At 36.8% G+C, this 21179-nt stretch overlaps 1 protein-coding gene across 1 annotated transcript in view; it reads left to right on the forward strand.

Annotated features, from left to right (window-relative positions):
- ALG13 (ALG13 UDP-N-acetylglucosaminyltransferase subunit) overlaps nt 1–21179 on the forward strand; it is a 62015-nt gene that overhangs the window by 14042 nt on the left and 26794 nt on the right. The window contains exons 5-20 of the mRNA XM_077763050.1: nt 3880–4251; nt 4814–4897; nt 7000–7050; nt 7781–7827; nt 9227–9299; nt 12439–12520; nt 12727–12889; nt 14447–14522; nt 15491–15599; nt 16762–16826; nt 17368–17468; nt 18471–18598; nt 19276–19522; nt 19938–20054; nt 20236–20392; nt 20681–20801. Coding sequence (XP_077619176.1) covers nt 3880–4251; nt 4814–4897; nt 7000–7050; nt 7781–7827; nt 9227–9299; nt 12439–12520; nt 12727–12889; nt 14447–14522; nt 15491–15599; nt 16762–16826; nt 17368–17468; nt 18471–18598; nt 19276–19522; nt 19938–20054; nt 20236–20392; nt 20681–20801 — 1993 coding nt within the window. The remainder of the gene's footprint in view (nt 1–3879; nt 4252–4813; nt 4898–6999; nt 7051–7780; nt 7828–9226; nt 9300–12438; nt 12521–12726; nt 12890–14446; nt 14523–15490; nt 15600–16761; nt 16827–17367; nt 17469–18470; nt 18599–19275; nt 19523–19937; nt 20055–20235; nt 20393–20680; nt 20802–21179) is intronic.

Here is a 21179-nt window from a genome sequence, read left to right on the forward strand (position 1 = left end):
TCTTCAGAGGTGTACATCTTTCCTAGTATGTTTAAACACATTAAGTTATCCAGAACTTCATTATTTATTTTTGAAATGTCTGTGCTGGAGTTCTGTGTCCTTTTACTTGGGCTGGTTGTTCTCTAGTCCTGCCGAATGTCTGTTTTCCTGGGATTTCCCCTTCACCCTTATCCTAGAAATCCTTTTGCTTCTCTTTTGCATTAGATCTTCTGTTTCTAGGACTCTGCCCCCATCCCCCGTTTTGTGGTAACTTCTTTATTTTGGTTTCAAATCTCCTCCATAGGAGATCTTGGGTAGATAACTAGAAGTGGAATTGCTGAGTTATGTAGCATCTCTGTTTAACCTTCCAGAAACTGCTAAACCATTTTTTAGAGTGGTTTTACAATTTTATATCACACCAGCAACATACAAGTTCAAGTTCACATCCTTTTCAATACTTGGTATTTGTAGTTTTTAAAAAATTTATTTTAGTCATTTTAAGATGTATGTAATGGTATCTCATTTAAGATCTACAAATGGCTAAGAGGCACATGAAAGCTTTTTAGCATTGTTAGCCATCAGGGAAATGGAAAACAAAACCACAGTGAGGTACCACTGACACCCACTGGGATGGCCATAGTAAAGAGATGGACTGTAATTATGGATAGGATGTGGAAAAATGGGAACCCTCATACACTATGAGAATGTAAAATGGTGCAATTCCTGTGGAGGACAGTCTGACAGTTGCTCAAACAGTTAAAACATCGATCCAGCAATTCCATTCCTATGTTTTACCCAAGAAGATAGAAACATGTCCAAACAAAAACTGGCACGTGAATGTTTGATGACAGCAGTAGTTCTAAGAAGCCAAAAAATGGGGGGCGCCTGGGTGGCTTAGTCGGTTGAGCATCCGACTTTCGCTTAGGTCATGATCTCGCGGTTCGTGGGTTCGAGCCCNATTGAAATACTGATACATGCTGCAACATGGGAGAACCTTTTATTTAAGTATTTATTTTTTGGTGCATAAAAGGTGGTTTAATTAAAGCATGGGGACAGGTTCCATGGGCAGAAAGAGCTGCCCATGGGTGGACCTTTAAAACCTAAGTGAAAGAAGCCAAGTTACACAGGATCATATATTGTATGATTCCATTTATGTAAAATGTCTAGGTAAGGATAGACAAAGTTGATTGGTAGTTACCTGGAGTTGGTCATGGGGAATTAGTTGGTGGTTATATTTGGGTGTAATGAGAATGTTTTAAAATGATGCCGATGGATGCATAACTCTAAATGTACAAAAAATTATTGAAATATACTTTGAATGAATTGCAAGGTATGTAAACTAAAAAACTGTTAAAATGATCAGATTTAGGTATACAATTCAGTAATTTTTGGTGAATATACAGAAATGTGCAAAAACAGTTTCAGAACATTTTTATCACATCAAAAAAGATCCTTTTTGCTTGTTTTCAGTTAATAACCTATTCATAACCCAACCCCACACAGCCTAATCTGCTTTCTCTGGATGTGCTTTCTTTGGTATATTTCATATAAATAGCCTCCTGGATCTTTTGGAATCAAACCCCTTTTGCATCTAGCTTCTTTTACTTAGGTTTCAGTTTCTCCACATCCTTGGTGATAACTTGTTATTGTGTGTATCTGTTATAGCCATTCTGGTAGGTGTGTGTTGATAGCTCTTAATAGTTTTAATTTTCATTCCTAATGACTCATGATGTTGCACATCTTCTTAGCTTATTAGCCATTCCTATATTTTTGGTAAAATGTATAGTCAGATCACTTGGGCATTTTTAAAAAAAATTTTTTTTCAACATTGATTTTGAGAGAGAGACACACACACACAGACAGAGTGTGAATGGGGAGAGAGAGAATCTGAAGCAGGCTCCAGGCTCTGAGCTGCCAGCATAGAGCCTGACACGGGGCTTGAACCCACAGACCGCGAGATCATGACCTGAGCCAAAGTTGGACTGAGTCACCCAGGCACCCCAAATCATTTGGGCAATTTTTTAGTTGTATCATTTTCTTACTGTTGACTTTTGCAAATTCTTTTTATATCTTGGATACAAAGCTTTTTAGTCAGATGTGTGATATGTATTGATAACTTTCTTCTAGTCTATGGCTTGCATTTTCATTTTCCTAAGTGTCCTTTGCAGAGTACAAATTTTTAATACTGATAAAGTCCAGTTAATTTTCTTTTTATTCTTTCTAAGACTTCATTACCTAACTCAAGGTCTTGAAGATTTTTTCCTGTGCTTTCTTCTGAAAGTTTTGAAATTCTGTTCTACATTTAGGCCTTTGGTCCATTTTAATTATCTTATAAGATGTGAGGTAGAGATTAAAGACCTTTTTTTTCTTTTATATGTGGATGGGATTGTGCAGCCCCATTTGAAAATACTGTCTTTGTTGAAGTCCTCTTGCACCTTTGTCAAAAATCCATTAACCATGTTTGTGTGGGTCTTTTCTGTGTGCCTTCTCTCTTTTTCTTTTTTCTGTCTCTGTCTCTTCTGTTTTCTTCCTCTATTTCTTTTTGTCTTGTCTCTAATTTTTATTATCTTTGTTTCCTGCTCTTCTTTGCTTTTCTGGTTCTCTTTTCCCTCACCCAGTTTTCCCTTTGATTTCCTTCCTCAAAATGAAGTATGTGAATTTGTATTAATTGAAGTTTTATGTACCTTATTTTTAAGTTAAGTAGCAATAAGTATGAAGAATTCATATTCTTTTCTACAAAACTGCCCCAAATGAGTTAACTTTTTCATTGTAAGTCTTAATTTTTCTTTCATTCCTAAATTATAAGATTATTGATGCTTTTCCTATAGACATGGCGGTCATGATTACTAATGGATGCACAGATAAAAGAAATACAGTTTTCAAAGCAGCTTAATTTTGCAGTTACTCCAAAACCAACCTTTGATCTATTTATTAACATTTAATTAAAGGAATTTGGTTTTGGCATTTAAATAAAAAGGAGACACTTGACAAGTAGAATCAAGCAATGCAGTGATCGGTCCTGATTTTTGAACCTCACAAATACAGTCCTGCTTACTTTGGTTTTCTTAGAATCTGGAATAGTTTTCCCAGAAAAGTCCCCTAATAATACACAAATATGAGTCTATGTTCAACACCTGTAATGCTATGCTACAGCATCTTAAATGTGGCCTATTAGAAAGTTGGTGGATAAGAATTCCTTTCGTGCTGTTTAATTTAAACGTCCATTGTTTCATTTTTTAAGAAACATGTTTTGCATTGTCTCTTTGTTAATGCTATAGAATAATTTGGGGACATTAGTCAAGAATTCTATCAGTGTTTCCTAGTATAGCTAATGGATTTAGTTTCCGTGATCCTAGCAGAGAGTGACTATCTAGGAAAACCAAATGAGAAGATTACTTAAACCCCGTACTTGAAGTATCCAAAAAACTGCTTTGGCACTTTACTTTGCTTGAACTGTGATCTTTGCCCCTGTAGATCAAGGGAGGCCCCTCCTCCCCTCTCAACCTTCTTAGTCTTTAAAGGTATTCTTAATACAAAAGGTTACTAGTTAATTAGATTTAGAATATTTTCCTCTCCTCTCTATGAATTTATGAGGGGATCAGGGAACTTGGGCCAGAGACCTTAAAGTGATACAATGTGGGCCAGGCCACATTATACACACCTGAGCCTTGTTGCAGTCCCTTTGCAGCCTCGTCATCAGTTGCCCTGAGTTAAGCTGCAGACTTGGCTTCCTTTTGGTCCCAAAGCTCAGCTGCTTGTGCATACTTCTCTCAACCTTGGGCTCCTTGCGTAAATCCCATCCTTCCCCAGCAAGGTAGCTCCGCAAGTGCCTTCTCCCATGTTTTCTCAAGTCCAGTTCTTTATTCCTAGGAGCATCGGCTCTTCCTCTTCTTTTCACAGGGTCCCTACTTGTACCGGGCGAAAGAGTCCTTTGCTTCTCCTGCTCCTGAGAAGTGCCAAGATTCTGCAGCGCTGACAACTGCCTTCTCATCCCTAGACTCTGGGCTGCTTTCCGGATACCTGCATAAACAAGCCCTTGTCACAGCTACCCATTCCTTCCTGCACCTTGCTTTTTCTTTCTTGCTGCATTTGTGTTCCTTTCTCCCCCTCCCCAACCCCACTCCTGCCAAAATGCATAAAGGATGGAAAAAGTACTGCGGCCAGAAGTCTCTGAATGAGACATCAATGGATGAATATTTAGGCACCTTAGGGCTGTTTCGAAAGCTGACTGCCAAGGATGCCTCTTGCCTCTTTCGGGCTATTTCGGAGCAGGTAAAAGGAAAACATATCTTACCTATACTGAGTTTTCAGGGTTTGAAACATGGCATGGTACTGTAACTAGAAGACCTGTAACCCACCAAAAAATAAAACATAGTCCCTTTTCTCTTAGTAAAAACTTCCAGGCTTACCTGGCACTTAATTAGCTTGGTGTAGGCCTTTGCTGATCAGTCCAAATATATTGCTGTGCCTTTGCTGTCTTTTCTGTTTTCTAAATGCCAATTTGGAATGTAAAAGAATTAAGGATGGGATTACAGAAAACTTTGAAATGAATCTTGATCCTTCATAAGCAGCCCCTACTTTCTTTAAATTTTATGACTAAGGAAAAATTAATAGGTTGTGCCCATAAGGAGTAGAAAAGGAATGGGGGTGGTAAGACAGAATCATCTCTCCCCAATCTCACTAATGATGGCAAAAACAGATTTTATTAAAGTCAGAACTTAATTTCCCCATATCCTACATATGTTTTGAATAAGGTGGACTTAAGTGTCCAGTTCATTTTAATTTGAAAACTATTTCAAATGACATGACAGTGAGCTGGTCTTTCTCTTTTTAGTTGTTTTGCAGCCAGGTCCATCATTTGGAAATCAGGAAGGCTTGTGTCTCCTATATGAGAGAAAATCAGCGAACTTTTGAGTCTGTAAGTAGAATACATAAGCAAGGTAGAGATGTTGGTAGAGTGTGTAGCAAATGGGAAATGAATTTTGAGCTGTGTACATGATGAAAAATTTGTCATGCAATCTCTCAATAGCAAATACTCAGTTTTCAGCTGCCTTCCCCTTAGCTAGCATACTTTTAGACTTCCAGAATTAGATTGTTCTGTACTCATTGAAAATTAAGAAAACAGTTCATCTGTATCCTTCCCACTATCTATTCCCCATATACATCCCAAAATCTCCCAAACCCTAAAATATTACATTTTTTAGTGCTGTTCTGTATTATATATCCATATCACTGTTTATTGAACAAGTAATCATAGTTCACTTATGTGAAAAAGTTTGGCTATGTTAATATTTTTAATGTATACTTTCAAATATGCACAAATGGGAACACCCCTCTGTTCTCTTAATTCTGTGCACAATGCGCTTGAGCCAATATGAATACTCTTACAAAACCTAATTGTAAGGAAACAAATTAGTTCTAAACATTTATCTTTTCATGTGTAAAACTGGTAATTGGTACTCTGCCACTAACAATTGTCTTATTTAAAACAACTTTTAGAAGACATCTTGCGTACTTTGAAGTATTTGTATTCTTGTTAATGGAATGAGGTTTTGTCAAGGTCTGATTTGAAGTGTGTTATCTTGTGTGGCTTTTTAAAAAAATCATTCTCAGCCCTTCCAGTACTATTTGTTCTCTTCTCCCTGTATATTATGGGTATTAGCCTGCTGCTCGAGGTCTACTCTTAATTTTCTCAACAGGTTTCAGTGAATCTTAAAACTGTGAAGCCTTCTTGACTTGAAAGCTTATTACCTAGGTTAAAGTTAATTACAGTCTTTACAACACCTGGGAAAAGGATTATTCATGAAATTACTTCAAATGCAAGACCGTGGTGTAAAACAGTGCATCTCAAGTATTTTTGTGCATACAAATCACCTGGGGATCTTGTTAAAGTGCAGATTCTGTCTGATTCAGTAGGTCTGAGCTGGGGCCCAAGATTTCTGCATTGTTAGCAAAACTCAAGTGATGCTTACTCTTGTTCACGATACAGTAATAGTAAACACATTTAGAGTAACAAAGATTTGTGTAAAATTTTAAAACTTAGATGGATAAATCTCAGAATACTTAATGCCAAGGGAAAGAAGCCAGACCCTCCCCCAAAGTGCATACATAGTATGATTTCCTTTATATAAAACTTCAGAAAACGCAATCCAGTCTATAGTGCTAGAAAGCAGAGCAGTGGTTGGAAGTCCGTGTGAGTTACAGAGGGACACAAGGAAATTTGTGGGGGTGATGGATATATTCAGTACTAAAATTGTCAAGATGGTTTCGTGGGTGCATACGTGTGTCAAAAATGTATTTGTGACATTTAAATATGTGCAGTTTATTCTATGTCAGTTCTACCTCAAGCTGTTTAAAAAGGGATTGAGCAAAATTAAAAATTGATCTTCAAGTCCAGTGATAATATATACATGGAACTAGATCTGTATTTTATTTCCTGAGTTTACTCTTAATTTTATTGGGGTGTATTTTACACACAATAAAATTTACAATTTTAAGTTTAGCATTTTCAGTTTTGGCAATTATATATAGTCCCACAACTGCCATTGCAGTCAAGATAGAAAACATTTCTATTACCCCAAGAAGTCCCCTTGTACCCTGGGCTTTTCTGAAACTAATGAAATTCCCTGTAAGTTACTCAGTTTAAATTTGTAAATGCATGTCTCCTGTCAAGTTTAAAGTCCTTGTGATTATTGGGTTTGCATGATTTATGAAAATTGTCAAGTTACTTAAATTGGCATTTCAAAAGAAACTCAAAAAAAGCATTACCATTTGATGAAATGCTCTGGTATGTCGTCGATAAGCCAGGGCCAATTCCTAGGACAGTTTTATAGTCCAGGTTTTCTCCACTCATAACTTTTGTGTATGTGCAAATCTTCTTGAGGTGCTGTGCAAAATAGTCATTTAATACCATAATTGTTGAGCTGAAGAAAAACCCATTGGAGGATAATATTGCAGAATATAATCAGATTTTAGTAATGCTATGTATTTGGTTAAGTCAAGTTTGTTTTATTTTTGAAGTATGTGGAGGGATCTTTTGAGAAATACCTGGAACGGTTGGGAGATCCCAAGGTAAGATCAAATACGGGGGTTTAATCTTTTCAGAGTATTTGGAATAGTAAACCGAAGTATTCATTCAGCTGTGTCGCCTTAGCTTTAACTAGTTGCAACCTATTTTCTTAAGTAGCCAGCTGTGTTGAATCAAATAGTTCTTGCAAAGAAGTTTAGAGGCTGGCAATTGACCTACTTTGTGTTGAATGTTGAGAATTGTGTGTAAACAATTTTATCATCCATAGACTGCAAACAGGACAAGCTTAAGTCTTTTCACTTTAATGGGGGAGGAGGGATGGTAATGAATGTTACAACAAATCATTTGTTACATTTTTTTATTCAACAATTCCCCTGATTTGTAGTTACCCTTTTATGTGGCAATAAGTTCCATAAACACATATTTAATTAAAAATAATTTATGTGATTAATTCCATAGTTCTGGAGTTAGCATTTACTAAATACCATGCTACCTTTATAATCTTAACACTAATTCCATTTTTATTGTGCCTTTTAAATCTCTCATATTAACTGTCCTTTTTAACTGAGAAGGTCTTTAGGACTATTATTTTCAGAATAAGTTTATGTAAATGAGTAACACAATATCTTAAATCTCAAAACAAGTTATAGTGTGTTCTACAAATTCTTCATTTAAAACATTGCTAAGCATCTAAAATAACTTGTTGAACTTGTAAAACTTCTACATGAAAGCTACAGAATGTTTTGAAAAAGTTTATGTACTATTTATGTTTAGGAAAGTGCTGGCCAGCTGGAAATAAGAGCTCTTTCTCTAATTTATAAGTAAGTTAATCTGTTCTAAAGACTGAGTGTGTATGTGTGATTGTGTGTAAGGTTTCTATTAAAGGCTCTTTGGGATTTGGGAAATTTGGGTTTTATGTAATAACCTGTAGAATGAAGAGGTCTAAGCAAAGTTAATTGGTGTTAACTTTTGGGTGGAGAGCCTTTAGAGTTTGTGTCCATTTTGAATGAAATAAAGGACTTTAAGAAGTGCTGGTATTCCTATAGAAAATCAGAATGTGTATCTTAGAATTCTTGTGTATTAAACCTTGTGCCTCTTTAATGCATCTTTAGTGGGGCAATAAAGGTTCCAAGAGGGTAGAAATTCCTTCTTGAAGACAAAAAGGTATTAGATACTACAGTGGTTTGTAGTCCTTCAAAAGGTTACAGTACATAAGCAGAAACACAGTATATCTCTGGTATTAAAATTTCATAAGAAAATTAAGAAAAAATAAAAACTCTTCAGGGAAATGATAATGGAACATTTTGAGAAACATTGCTCTATCACTTTGGTCTTTAAAATAGCAAAAGTGGCATTTCTGGAAGCTGTGGAGTTGCACAGAACTATTGGAAAATAATTCTATAATGTAGGTTAGAGGCTAGTGGGAATCTTGTTAATTTGAGGAAGTTGATGCCTTCACAAATTTTAGGATGGTGAGACACTTCCTTGGTAGTGTCTGAACCCTCTTGTTACGGGTACTCACTCAAGTTACTGTTTTGCAGTCTGCTCATTTCTCACTAAATCCACCAAAAAGTTGTATAGAAGAGGCATTGGGCAGGTGGTTAAATCAGTTGTTGCTTTTAAGTTAAGGGCCAGCTCTTAAATTGGCTTTCTTTCTGTTTATATATGGCCCTCGAGCTAAGAATGCTTTTTTAAAGTTTTTAAATGGTTAAATGAAAAGTAGAGTACTGTTTCATGGCATGTGAAAATTATATGAAATTCAGATTTCAGTTTCTGTAAATTAAGTTTTATTGGAACAGAGTCATTTGTGCTTCTTTATCCGGGTCTATGACTGCTTTCATGCTACAAAGTTAAAGTTAACCAAACCATATGGCCTGTTAAAGCTGAAATGCTTATCATCTGGTCTTTTACCAAGTAAAATTTGCCGGCCCAGGGTTTAAATTAGTGGGGAGCTCCCAAAACTCAGAAATACACACAGTTGGCAACCTGTCGTCTTTATTCTTCCTTTCCCCAAATTAAGGTATGTTTAAAAAATCCGTTGGACCTTAGGAGCAGTTGGCTATCTACCTTGAATTAACATTATTTAAGCCTCTTTAAACATTCAGATTATTTTATATGAATAAGATGAATAAGTTTGAAAGCTCAAATACTTCTTATAAACTATCTCTTGGATATACTAAATTATCTCTTTTCAACCACCTTTGTTTTCTACCCACGTAGTCGGGATTTCATTCTTTATCGCTATCCCGGAAAGCCTCCAACTTGTGTCACAGATAATGGCTATGAAGACAAGGTAAGAAGATGAGTGAATGTTTACTAAAATAAAAGAAATTGAATGATGCTGCTGGGTTAATAAAATAGTAAGAAATCATTTTTTGTTATCTAATTAATAGGGGGAAGCATAGTCTAAAATGCCAAGCTTCTCTGCCACCAACCTTTTCATCTCCATTCAGTCATCCTTAGTGTTGTTAGCCACCCTTCTGAACAGACCTGAATCTTACCAGCCCTGTAATAATAGATTTAAAAAAAAAAAACAACCAAACCTCAATTGGCTCCTTGTCAGCTAGAAGATAAGGTTCATACTTGGAAGCTTAGCATTTAGTCCCCTAAACGTTCCCAAATCTCCTTTTCATCTTCACTGCCTACAACCTTATTGTATAGTGATTCCAGATACTCTCACTTACACTTTTTTTTTTCTTTTATATCTCAAATGTTAATTCTTTTGAAACTCCCAATTCCCCTGGAGTTCTTTCCTCCCTTTGTGTTCCTCTAGCATCACCCAAGTAATTCTGATCACATTGTATTTGTTTTCATATCTATTTCTGTCCTAAATCTGAAAGTTTCTTGAGAGCAGGCCAGTGTGCTATTACTGCCCCATAAGATCCTTGGAAAATACTTGTTTTGTTGGTTGAGAACTCTTAGCCATTAAACAGATTGTTTTTCAGCATACAGTTTTTCTTCCAAAAAGTCCCATTTTTTTTTCTCTTTCTACTTGAGAGAGCTGGGGGGGTGGGGAGAGCAGAAAGAGAGAGAATCTGATGCCAGCTCTGCCCTCAGGGTGGAGCCGCACAACCCTGGGATCATGACCTAAGCTGAAACCAAGAGTTAGATGCTTAACTGACTGAGCCATCCAAAGAGTTTTTAAGGAAAAAGGCTTTTATCCCAATTATTTGATTAGTGGGTATAGACTATACATTAATTGAGTTTTGTACGTCTTATTTCACATCATGGAACATAATTCAGGCAACATTTAAAAAATTTTTAATGTTCGCTTATTTTTGAGAGAGACAGACAGTGCCAGCAGGGCAAGGACAGCAAGAGAGGGAGACTAAGAATCTGAAGCAGGCTCCAGGTTCTGAGCTTTTGGCACAGAGCCCAATGTGGGATGCAAACTCCAGAACCACGAGATCATGACCTGAGCCAAAGTTGGATGCTTAACTGACTGAGCCATCCAGGTGCCTGTTTTTATGTTTTTTAATGTAAATGGACTCAAAGTAAACATATTACTTGTTTTCGCTTATCCTCATCAGTAATATAGATCTACCTCATTTTCTTTTTACTAGTTTAATGCGTTTATATCCCACTTGCCTCCCCAGAAGTGTGTATCAGAGAACTATTACTGTTGGGATACCAATACCACCAGGAACATTAAAGCCATTATGTCTAGTTTTACCTCTTCCAATCAAAATGGAACTTCTTGCCACATGAATAAAGAAATTATACTGTTATCTCTGGGGTTGTTGTTGTTTTGCTTCTATATTTAGTTCTGGTTAGCTGGATTCCTTTAACTACTCCTTAACAACTGCCTCCAGTTATTAACCTTCCTTAGTTGGAGTTCCAAGTTCTTCTAGTCCAAAGTACAAAGGGCTTCTCAAAATTTGTTCACTGTGCTTTTGGATTAATAAACTCTTAAAATGGAACTACCCCTTGGGGTGGTGTGAAACTTCAGAACTTAAACTTCACTGTGAGTTACTTCAGCTTGACACTTTACTGATGGAGTTGCAATCGTGATTTCCAAAAAAAACAACAACTAGGGAAGCATAATAGACCTGAGACAGAGAACTTTATTATTGGAAGAAGTTAGCCCAGAATAGATAGGAAGGCAGCAAACGGGGCTTAAAATTTTCTGCCAAAGTTCAGTGGCAGTATCCTCCCATAGTACACAAAATCCTGTTTGGTCCCTCAGGTTGCTGATACCAGAGGTGGCTTCAAAACAAGATAGACTTGGGGTGCCTAGGTGGCTGTAGTCAGTTTAGTGTCCGATCTTGATTTTGGTTTCGGTCATGATCCCAGGGTTGTGGGGCCAAGCCCCACATCAGGCTCCATGCTGAGCCTGGAACCTGCTTAAGTTTCATTCTCTCTCTTGGGGCACCTGGGTGGCTCAGTCGGTTGAGCATCCGGCTTCGGCTCAGGTCACGATCTTGCAGTTTGTGGTTTTGAGCCCCACCTTGGCCTCTGTGCTGATAGCTAGCTCAGAGCCTGGAGCCTGTCTTCTGATTCTGTGTCTCCCCCTCTTTCTGTCCCTCTCCTGTTCACACTGTCTCTCTCTCAAAAATAAATAAAACCTTAAAAAAAGATTTCATTCTCTCTCTCCCTTCATTCCTCCTTCCTTCCTCCCTCCCCCGCCCCCAAACTCACACTCTCCCTGTCTCTCAAAAAATAAATAAAATAGACTTAATCATTAGATACTATATTCCTTACTCGACAGATTTTTGATCCAGAGTTTAAAAAGGTTTTGGAGCTGTTACTCAGGCAGAATCTCTGTATGATGCTTTNGATCAGTTAAAAAATTAACTCCTTTTGTAGCTATGTCAGTCCCTTAATTCATTAACAAAGTCTCTTTAGCAGTATTCTTCCTATATAGTGTATTCATGTATTACTATTTGGTAGGATGGATAACCTTTTAAGTAAATTAACTTCCCCTATAATCTGAGTTTGGAGTATTTGTATATTTGACCTAATTTCTTCAGTCATTTTTCAAAGCTAATTTGGTCTTTTGACTTTTGTTAGGATTTCTATTAGATTTACTCACTCAGTTTGTAAAAGTTCCATCTTTCTGCAAATTTACAGATCAGAACTTGTTTGATACATTAATGGGAATGTGATTTAGGTTCACAATGCACTCTAATAGTGATTTTAATCTTGGCATTGAAAAGTCACTTTAGAGAAAATCTCTGCGTTATAGCTTCCATTTATCTTTATTCATGATTTTAAAAAATCACTTTTCCTCAGCCTTATTGTGACATAATTGGCATGTTAAGTGAAATGAGTCAGACAGAGACTAGTACTGTATGATATTACTTAATATGTAGGATCTAAAAAAAATCCCATTTTAAACAAATTCCTTCTTAATTTTTGGTTAGCAACTTAAAGTATTTCATGGTTTTAAGATATGTAACATTCATTTAATTGTTCTCTGTGTTTTTCTTCAGATTCTGCTCTGCTATTCAAGTAATGGCCATTATGATTCAGTGTACTCAAAACAATTTCAGTCAAGTGCAGCTGTTTGTCAGGGTATGTGAAAGCTTTATAAATGGTTAGGTGTGTTTCAGGTGATTTTTTTTCCCCATCTTTAAATTTAGGGACCTACCATAAGTAACTCTTCTAAGCCCTTTGTTTGCACTGATGGAAATTGTATAACTGGCTTATGGCTATTTTCACATTGTTACAAAGAGATCTTACTTTGACAATTGGAGTTTTGACTTTTTTTTTTCCTTTAGCTGTACTATATGAAATTCTCTATAAAGATGTGTTTGTTGTGGATGAAGAACAGTTGAAGACTGCAGTTGAATTGTTTAGAAGTGGTTCCAAAAAGAACAGAAACCATGCTCTGACTGGCAGCGAGGGTGTCCGTATTGACTACAAGAGTTCAACTCCTAATAGGTAATTAAGGGAAAGGGGATGTCAACCTTAAGATCAACATCATCATTTGAATGTGAAAGGGGCTTGACATACACACTATGGAGAGACATTTTTTAATGGGGGAAGAGAAATTTTACCAAAAAATGTTGAGATGTTCAGGCTTTGGAGGTTTGATCTAAGTCAGAATCCGTTTTTGATTTTTAATTGCTAGAAGTGACATTAAGAACTATCTAACCCCATGATTCTCAAATGGTGCTTGTTAGGAAGGCAGGTTTTTGGCCCTATTTTCACAAAATTTGAGGTCAGAATGGGGCCAGGAATCTGCTTTTTTAACAAATACACTCCAAGTATTCTGATGTAGGTAAGCTGTGGACCATATTTTGAGAAAACACTGATGTATACCAGCACCATCATTTCGTTAGTTGGTAACTGAGGTTCACAGTGGTTACTTGACACACACATCCAGCTAGTAGAAAATAATCTCTCATTTTAAGGGAAGTTTTAGGAGTTTTGAGTGTCTGCTTTTGGTACTCACTAGGAGTGTAGATTGTGGCCTTTGAAGAAACAGCTGGTACTGAACAGATTTAGTCAAAAACTTTGTATCATAGATAATAAAGTAGGTGTTGTCTTTTATTTCTTCTTGGATTCCTTCTTATGTCTAGGAAATTCAGGTAGGCTTGGTGCTAGTCAGGTGTCACCTTGTCTTTTTGTCTTGATTGAAATTTTTTTGTAGAAGAGAGGTTTTTAAAACTTTATTGGGAATGCAGGAGTTGGCAATCATGTATAAGGGTAAAGTTGCTTCATTCTTCACTGATGTGTCCTTAAGATATCAGGCTTACGGAAACTATAGTAGTAAAAAGGGAAGATATATTAGTTACCTATTGCTGCATGACAGTATTACTACAGATTTTGCAACTTAACACACTTATCTCACAATTTGTGTGGGCTAGGAATTTGGGCACAGCTTAGCTGGGTCTTCTGCTTAGGGTCTCACAGGACTGCAATGAGTTTGTTGGCCAGGATTGTGTTATCTGGAGTTTTGACTGAGGAAGGATCCACTTTGACACTCACATGGTTCTTGGCAGCATTTAGTTCTTGAAGCTGTAGGACTGAGAAATCTGTTTTGTTAAGTTTTTGCTGACTGGCAGCCAGAGGTAACCCTCTGCTATTTGCCACATGGGGTTGGTGAACATGACTACTTGCTTCCTTATAGTCAGCAAGAGAGGCCAGCAATACAGGCACTCCATTCTTAGGCAATATAATAATATACATCTTATCTATTGGCTAGAAGCCAGCCTAAGGAGGTAGGGAAATCCTACATGGATGTGAACACCAGAAGGCAAAGATCATAGGGACCATTTTAAGAGATGGAAGTATGAAATATAGGACGTAGTCTGCTTATATATATTGTAGCACATTTTTATAAAAAGGAAGCATAAATATAAATGTTGGGGTGAAAAAATATTGCCTCATTTTAGACCTGAGCTACTTTACCACTAGATGGTGGTATAGTCCTTAGACTTAAAATTCAGCTACTACATTTATAGAAAGCTCTTTGTTCTAAATCTTTTCAATTAGGACTGAAGAGTTGGGTGCCTGCTGCAATGTTGAAAATATACCAGAGGGGTACAGTCAAGGAACAGAAGAAGCAAAGGTTTGCAATTTTCTAGGCAAAGAATTCTCATAATCTTGACTTGCATGATCATAACTTAAAGGAATTAAAGTCAAGTGGCCCATTCTATTTATATGGCATGGGGGAGGAGTTCATGCTTTCCTTTGTGGAAGTTTTAATCTGAAAATTGGTTCTTAATGTTTTCTGAATATTCTTAATGAAATTGTATAGATTGTTTTCAAAGCAAGCTCTGAACACTTGAAAATTTTCAGAACCTGCCGTTTTCTAATTAACGTAATATTACAAATCCAATAGATACTTTGTAGTGAATCTTCTGGATGCTAAGGTTTCTTTTTGTCATTAAAGTATATAATGCTTGTCCTATTTAAAGAAAATAGGTAATAATCCTGTTTGAAGAAACCGGAGAAATTTTTCCCATTTCTATAGGCTTAAAATCAAGCAGACCTTTAGTTTGAGGCTAGCTAAATAGGGCAAATACTATTACAATAATCTTTATGTATGCCCCAAGTGCTGGGAATTTGGGAACAGTAACAGTATTGGATATGGAGAAATTCTAGGAAAGCAGAAGAAAAAGGGGATTCCTTTGGAAGGTTTATCAGANCATTCGTACTTATCTGTGTATATCAAGATGAGATTTACTGAATAGCCTGACTGAATCTTTAATCTTTGTGTTGCATTGATTTATGAGAGATGTATCATAAGTTGTTGGCTGCTTTCAATAATATTTCCCTTCTGCCAACTTTCAATAATATTTCCCTTATGCCATCTAAAACCTTTTAGATTATTTGCATACTACTTCTTTAATCTCCTGATTTTTAAAATACACAATAAAACTTACTGTGGCATTTAATTCTATTTTTTTTAATAAAGAAGGAAAGGGAGGCATATATACATAGTTTTAAGAAAACTAGAAGAACTTTAATTCTTTCTTCATAGAAGGAACACTGAAGCTAAGGATGGTGAGTTTGTAGCATGATTTTTTGTTTTAGTCTCCAGAGATTCCATCAAAGATGCTCTTCCCGTATAAGGTGCTCAAAGCCTTGGATCCAGAAATCTATCGTAATGTAGAATTTGATGTTTGGTTGGACAGCAGAAAAGGTAATGAAATACTGACCACATGCTTTTGAATTTTGACTTCCAGGGGAAAATTTTTTCAGATTATTTCTAAGATGTTTGTAATGTAGTGTAAACAAAGAACAGCCTCCTACTTTTTAGCTTACTTAATACATGATTTTAAGTTCAGAAGAGGAAACATAGGTTTAGAAGTGGGGAAGGATCTTTTAGAATCTGATGTTTATCTGAGACTTTCAGTTTTGAAAAGACTGTGGAGATAACCTTTAGATAACTTTAAGAGTACCCAAAATAGTTAATGGTGAATAAGCTTATCTTAAATAGTTAATGGTGAATAAACTTATCTTAAACTGTTAAAACTGCCTCATTGATAAATTAATAGGTCAGGTGTCCACAAACTGGCCTATAGAACACATCTGTCTTGCCACCTGTTCTTGTCTGGACTGTGAGCTAAGAGTGGTCTTTATATTTTTAAATGTCAGAAAAAATTGTAAAAGAACAGTATATTTTGACACATGAAAATTATATGAAATTCAAATTCAATTGTCTATAAGTAGTTTTATGACAGAATTGAGTAGTTGTGACAGTCTGTATGACCCACAAAGCTTGAAATATTTACTCTTAACACAGTTTGCCAGTTGTTGAAATAGGTAATTGTTCATATCTTCTTAGAAGAGAACTAAGTTGATCAAATTAGCCTTTAAGTTCTGCCTTCAAGGTAGCCTTTAATGTTTCATATTCAACTGCTTGAACCTTGGTAAACCTAGGTAGTGTTAACAATCTAACGATCTAGAATACGGTTAAGACTTACTGGAACACAAGAAGTTGTTAAAAATAATAAGGTGCTTTGAAGAGACTGTAGTGTTTTTTGTTGTGGTTTTTTTTCATTGAGGTGTGTTACTATCAAATTGTACCTTATTGGTATAACCAAGATTACGACCTCCCAAATTCCACCTGTGTTTTATAGCACAAAACTATTTTTTTCAGGTCTCCTTAAACTGACCACAGAAATAGCATGTCGAGTAATAGAATGACCCTTTAGGACTCTTCCCCTGTGCCCAGATTTTAGCTTATAGTGGTAGCATTGTCAAAAACACTGGTAAAGGTAAAGTAGAAAATTAAATGGTGTAAAATGGGAAAGGAACCAGTTTAGTTTAGTTGAGCTTGAATCTTCATTTTCTTTTAATAGAACTTCAAAAATGTGATTACATGGAGTATGCTGGGAGACAGTACTATTTGGGAGACAAGTGTCAGGTTAGTCCGTCCTTTAAAAACTCAATAATTTGGGGGTGCCTGGGTGGCTCAGTTGTCAAAGTGTCCAGGTCTTGATTTCAGTTCAAGTCATGATCTCCTGGTTCGTGAGATGGAGGCCCACGTCCTGCTCTGCACTGACAGCAGAACCTGGTTGGGATTCTCTCTCTCCCTCTCTGCCCTTCCCCTGTTCGTGCTCACTTACTCTCTCAAAATAAGTAAACATTTAAAAAATTAATTTTGTTTTTCCAACATTGTAGTTTTAGTCATTAATATAAGTTCAAAGCTCATTTACAAAATGCTAGAAAATATTTTTTTGTGTTTCCTTTAAATTTTAATTACAAACTTCTGTGAGAAGATGTAAAGATCTTTTCATCATGTGCCACATCTATTGAGCTAGACTGGCTGGCAGTGTCGATTATCAACTGCCTTAATAAATTGGTACTGTACTCTGGGGAGAAGTTGTATTTTTGTTTGGCAGAAGCCAGATCTGGCAAAAGACTTGAGATTAAATGTATTTTTACTGTCTCCTACTGTCCTTCAGGTTCGCTTGGAATCAGGTGGAAGATACTATAATGCCCACATTCAAGAAGTTGGAAATGAGAATAATTCTGTAACAGTGTTCATTGAAGAATTGGCAGAAAAGTAAGAATACAATATTTTTTGTATTACTAAAATCTTTGGCTCTTGATGCCTTTTTGTGATAGTAAATTGAGAATTGTCAGGATGCTAGTAAGAGATCCAAAGTTATATCTGGCACCAGCTTAAGATGACTTCTCTCATATTGTAAAAGCATATGCTGAGATATGAAACCTCAGTATACCTATATATAAAAGTTTCCAGATCCTTAGGCTCTAGCCAACCCAGTAGAAATACTAAATATAACGGAATTCTGGTATAACACTGTTCATACCAATTGGAAAGCTGGTTTGCTAACCAATCCTCTGCCTATATACCAAGATAAACTAGTCCCGTAATTCTCAAACTTTAAAATGCCCCAGAATTACCTAGAGAGCTTGTTAGAACAGATTGATGAGCTTCATCCTCAGAGTTTCTGATTTCAGTATATCTGTGATGAGGCACAAGAATTTGAACTTCTCAATAATTTCCAGGTGATAACTGATGCTGTTGGTCCACTTTGAGAACCATTAAACTTGGTTATGCTGTACTTCTAACCAAAAAAATCTGAGTAGCTTAAAACAAATTCATTTCTTGTGTTCATTTAGCGTTTCATAGAGTGACAGCACAGGGGATTTAGGCCGTCAAAGGCTCTATCTAAACACATTCTTCCATGGTCACAGGGAAAAGATGAGAACATGACAAACCACTGGCTGGTTTTTAAAGCATCTGCTCATGTTTTATTGGCCAAAGTGAATTACATAGTGAGCCTGAAGTCAATGGGATAGGAAGCTATAATCTTCCAAGGAAAGGCAACAAATATTTGTAGACTAGCCTATCGCGGTCTTTCCTCTGGAACATGATATATGCTATAAGTAGCTGTGATGAAAACCTCACCAAGGTAGCCAGTGTCCACAAGTTTAAGTAGAATATGCTTGAAATGAAGCGGGATGGGTGAGGGTATATATATATCCAGTGAGAATTAAGTCTGTGTTGCAGTGGCTTTATGATGCTATCTTTAACTTTAAGGCATGTTGTTCCACTGGCTAACTTAAAACCAGTTACTCAAGTCCCACCTGTTCCTGCCTGGAATGGTATGCCCAGTCGGAAAGGAAGAGGTTACCAGAAAATTTCCGGGGGCTATGTCCCAGAAATGGGTTTGTATACTGAAGGTTTATATTCTTTACGCCTTCTGAAGATCTAACGGAAGTATTGTTCTCAGGTAGAATTCAGCATTACTGACCTGTTGGGATGAATAGTAATTTTGTTGTGCACAGCTGTCCTGTGTATCATAGGTTGCTTAGCATCTTTTGCCCTGTCTGCTAGATGCCAGTAGCACCTTTCCTGCAGTTGTGACAATCAAAAATGTCTCTAGACATTGCCACATGGGCCTCAAGGTGGGGAGGGGCAAAATTAATCTGTGGTTGAGAACAGTTGTTCAGGGGACTTTGTATAAAAAGCTGGAGTGGATTTTAGACTCTAAAACTTGAAAGCATTTCTCAGAGAACTAGGAAAACACCTCACAGAAGCAGAAATTTTATTAATAGGCATAGTTTCTTAGAAAATAAGTAATGTAGGTGACTAATCAACTATGTTTTGATGATCAAAGCCACCTACACTGAAGACAGTGTGGAGATGTCCATTGATAGGGGAGATTACCTGCTGGTTTTGCTCTTCCAAATGGAAGATCTAGTACATCCTTAAAAAAATACAGAAACTGCCTTCCTGTATTTATTTGGTTTGTTCCCTTAAAAAAAAAAAAAAGTCCTAGGCATTTGGGGAAGGATTGGATCTCTTGGTCATAAAGCTTATTTCCTATTTCTTTGCCTGAAAGCTGCGTCAGAGATGGACATGAAGCAACGGAAGAAGATGTTCAAAAAAGTTAGAGGAAAAGAGGTTTATGTGACTATGGCTTACGGCAGAGGAGAGGCCATCCTCCCACCCAGGCTTCAGCACAGCATGCATTATGGGCACGATCCTTCAGTGCACTACGCACAGACTGCTGCCAGTGTCATGTCTAATGAGCATTTCCATCCTCAACATCCGTCTCAGAGACAGGGTCGGGGATTTGGGATGCCCAGGTAAGGCTTAACTGACTTCCAAGGTAGTGTACATCTCTCTTTAGGTATTGTGAATAATTCCTAGACAGAATTATAATAGAATTTAGAAATATCTTAATAGTTTAGCATTCTTTTATAATCTCTGCTTAGCAGATAGAATTGATGTATACTTATTTTTCAGAGGAATTTATGGGGAGATTTGTATTCTCAATGAACAAGTACGGAATGGTTGAAGAGATGCTAGAGCTATTAAGATGAGTGTAGTGGATATGGCACTGTATCCATTAATAGCGGATAGGCCTAAAACCAGTAATGAGGACAGCACGGCTCTATTAGGATATTTTTAGAAAAATGTGTTAATTTAAGTGCCAAGATTGACTACTTAAGCACTAGTGGATAAACAGTTTTGTTTTTCTTTCTCTCCCTTCATTCTTAGGGATTCATCTCGCTTTATCAACAGGCATAACATGGAAAGCCCTCCTAAAGTTGGTTTTTACCCTGGCCCAGGTAAAAGGTGTTGCCAGAGCTATGATAACTTCTCCTATAGATTTGGGTAAGTGAATTTTAAATGTTGAAAATTAGAAAATGAGGAAGTTGGGCTTCATTGCTGAGCAGCAAATAAATGGATTAAGATTTTTTTAAAGTGTCAACATTGAGACATTTGAACAGTTATTAGAAATTTGGAACAAGTTACCATATTTAACTCTTTTCTCCTTTACTCTGAACTACTTAAGTTCCTTTAGACGTAGTCATCGCCAGATGCATTGTATGAACAAGGAGTGCCAGTTTAGCTTTGCCCCAGAGAATGGGCAGATGCCCAGGGGGTTGGAAGAAACCATTACCTTTTATGAAGTTGAGGAAGGGGATGAGACTGCTTATCCAACTTTACCTGTAAGTAGGTCAAAGCTTTATTCAAAAAGCTGTTTACTTTTTCTCTTATCATTTGTTTAAGTAAAGGCAGTGTGGATACATTTTAGCTTTTTGAACACACTGCAAATAGCATTTCTGGAAACCTTGAGCTCTTATTGTAGAGCTTTTAAAGATGGGAGAGGACAACTTTTTTTAAAGCTATTCTTAGAGAAAAGGAGTAGAGGTGGACAAATAAACTTGCCTTAATGGGCTAATATTTTCTGTTTTCTTGGTCATTTTCTTTTGGTGAACTGTGTGTCTTCGGTACAGAATCATGGAGGGCCCTCCACACTTGTTCCTGCTACTTCAAGATATTGTGTTGCAAGGCGAGGACATGGCTCAGGCAAACAGACCTTGAATTCAGAGGAGGCCAATGGCCAGAGTCACAGTGGTGAGTCAGAGTTAAAGGTATCTTTAGAAGATGATTCTTGTGGCATTAGTCATCAGGGCTGTGAAGTAGACTTACAGGTTTTGGTTTTGAGGTCTCACACTGTTCTAGTAGTTCATTTTGAACAAGTTCTCAGTTCTTGTATCAGAGCTTTGCTGAGATTTTGAACATGTCTTGGTCTTTCTCATAAGGCCAGACTTCTATTTCTATAGGCTACCACATTGTTATAACTTATTTTCAGCTCTCTGCATAAGTCTTTTAATGAGTTTTGATTTGGTGGGATTTCAGTATGGAAAACATCTGTTCTTTATTAGTAAGGCACTACTGTTATGGTGAGGACCATTTATTTGTATAACTACTTTAGGCTTTTCCGTAACTAGC

Source organism: Crocuta crocuta, unplaced genomic scaffold, assembly GCF_008692635.1.
Source record: "Crocuta crocuta isolate KB4526 unplaced genomic scaffold, BGI_CrCroc_1.0 scaffold1112, whole genome shotgun sequence".
NCBI classification, from domain to species: Eukaryota; Metazoa; Chordata; class Mammalia; order Carnivora; family Hyaenidae; genus Crocuta; species Crocuta crocuta.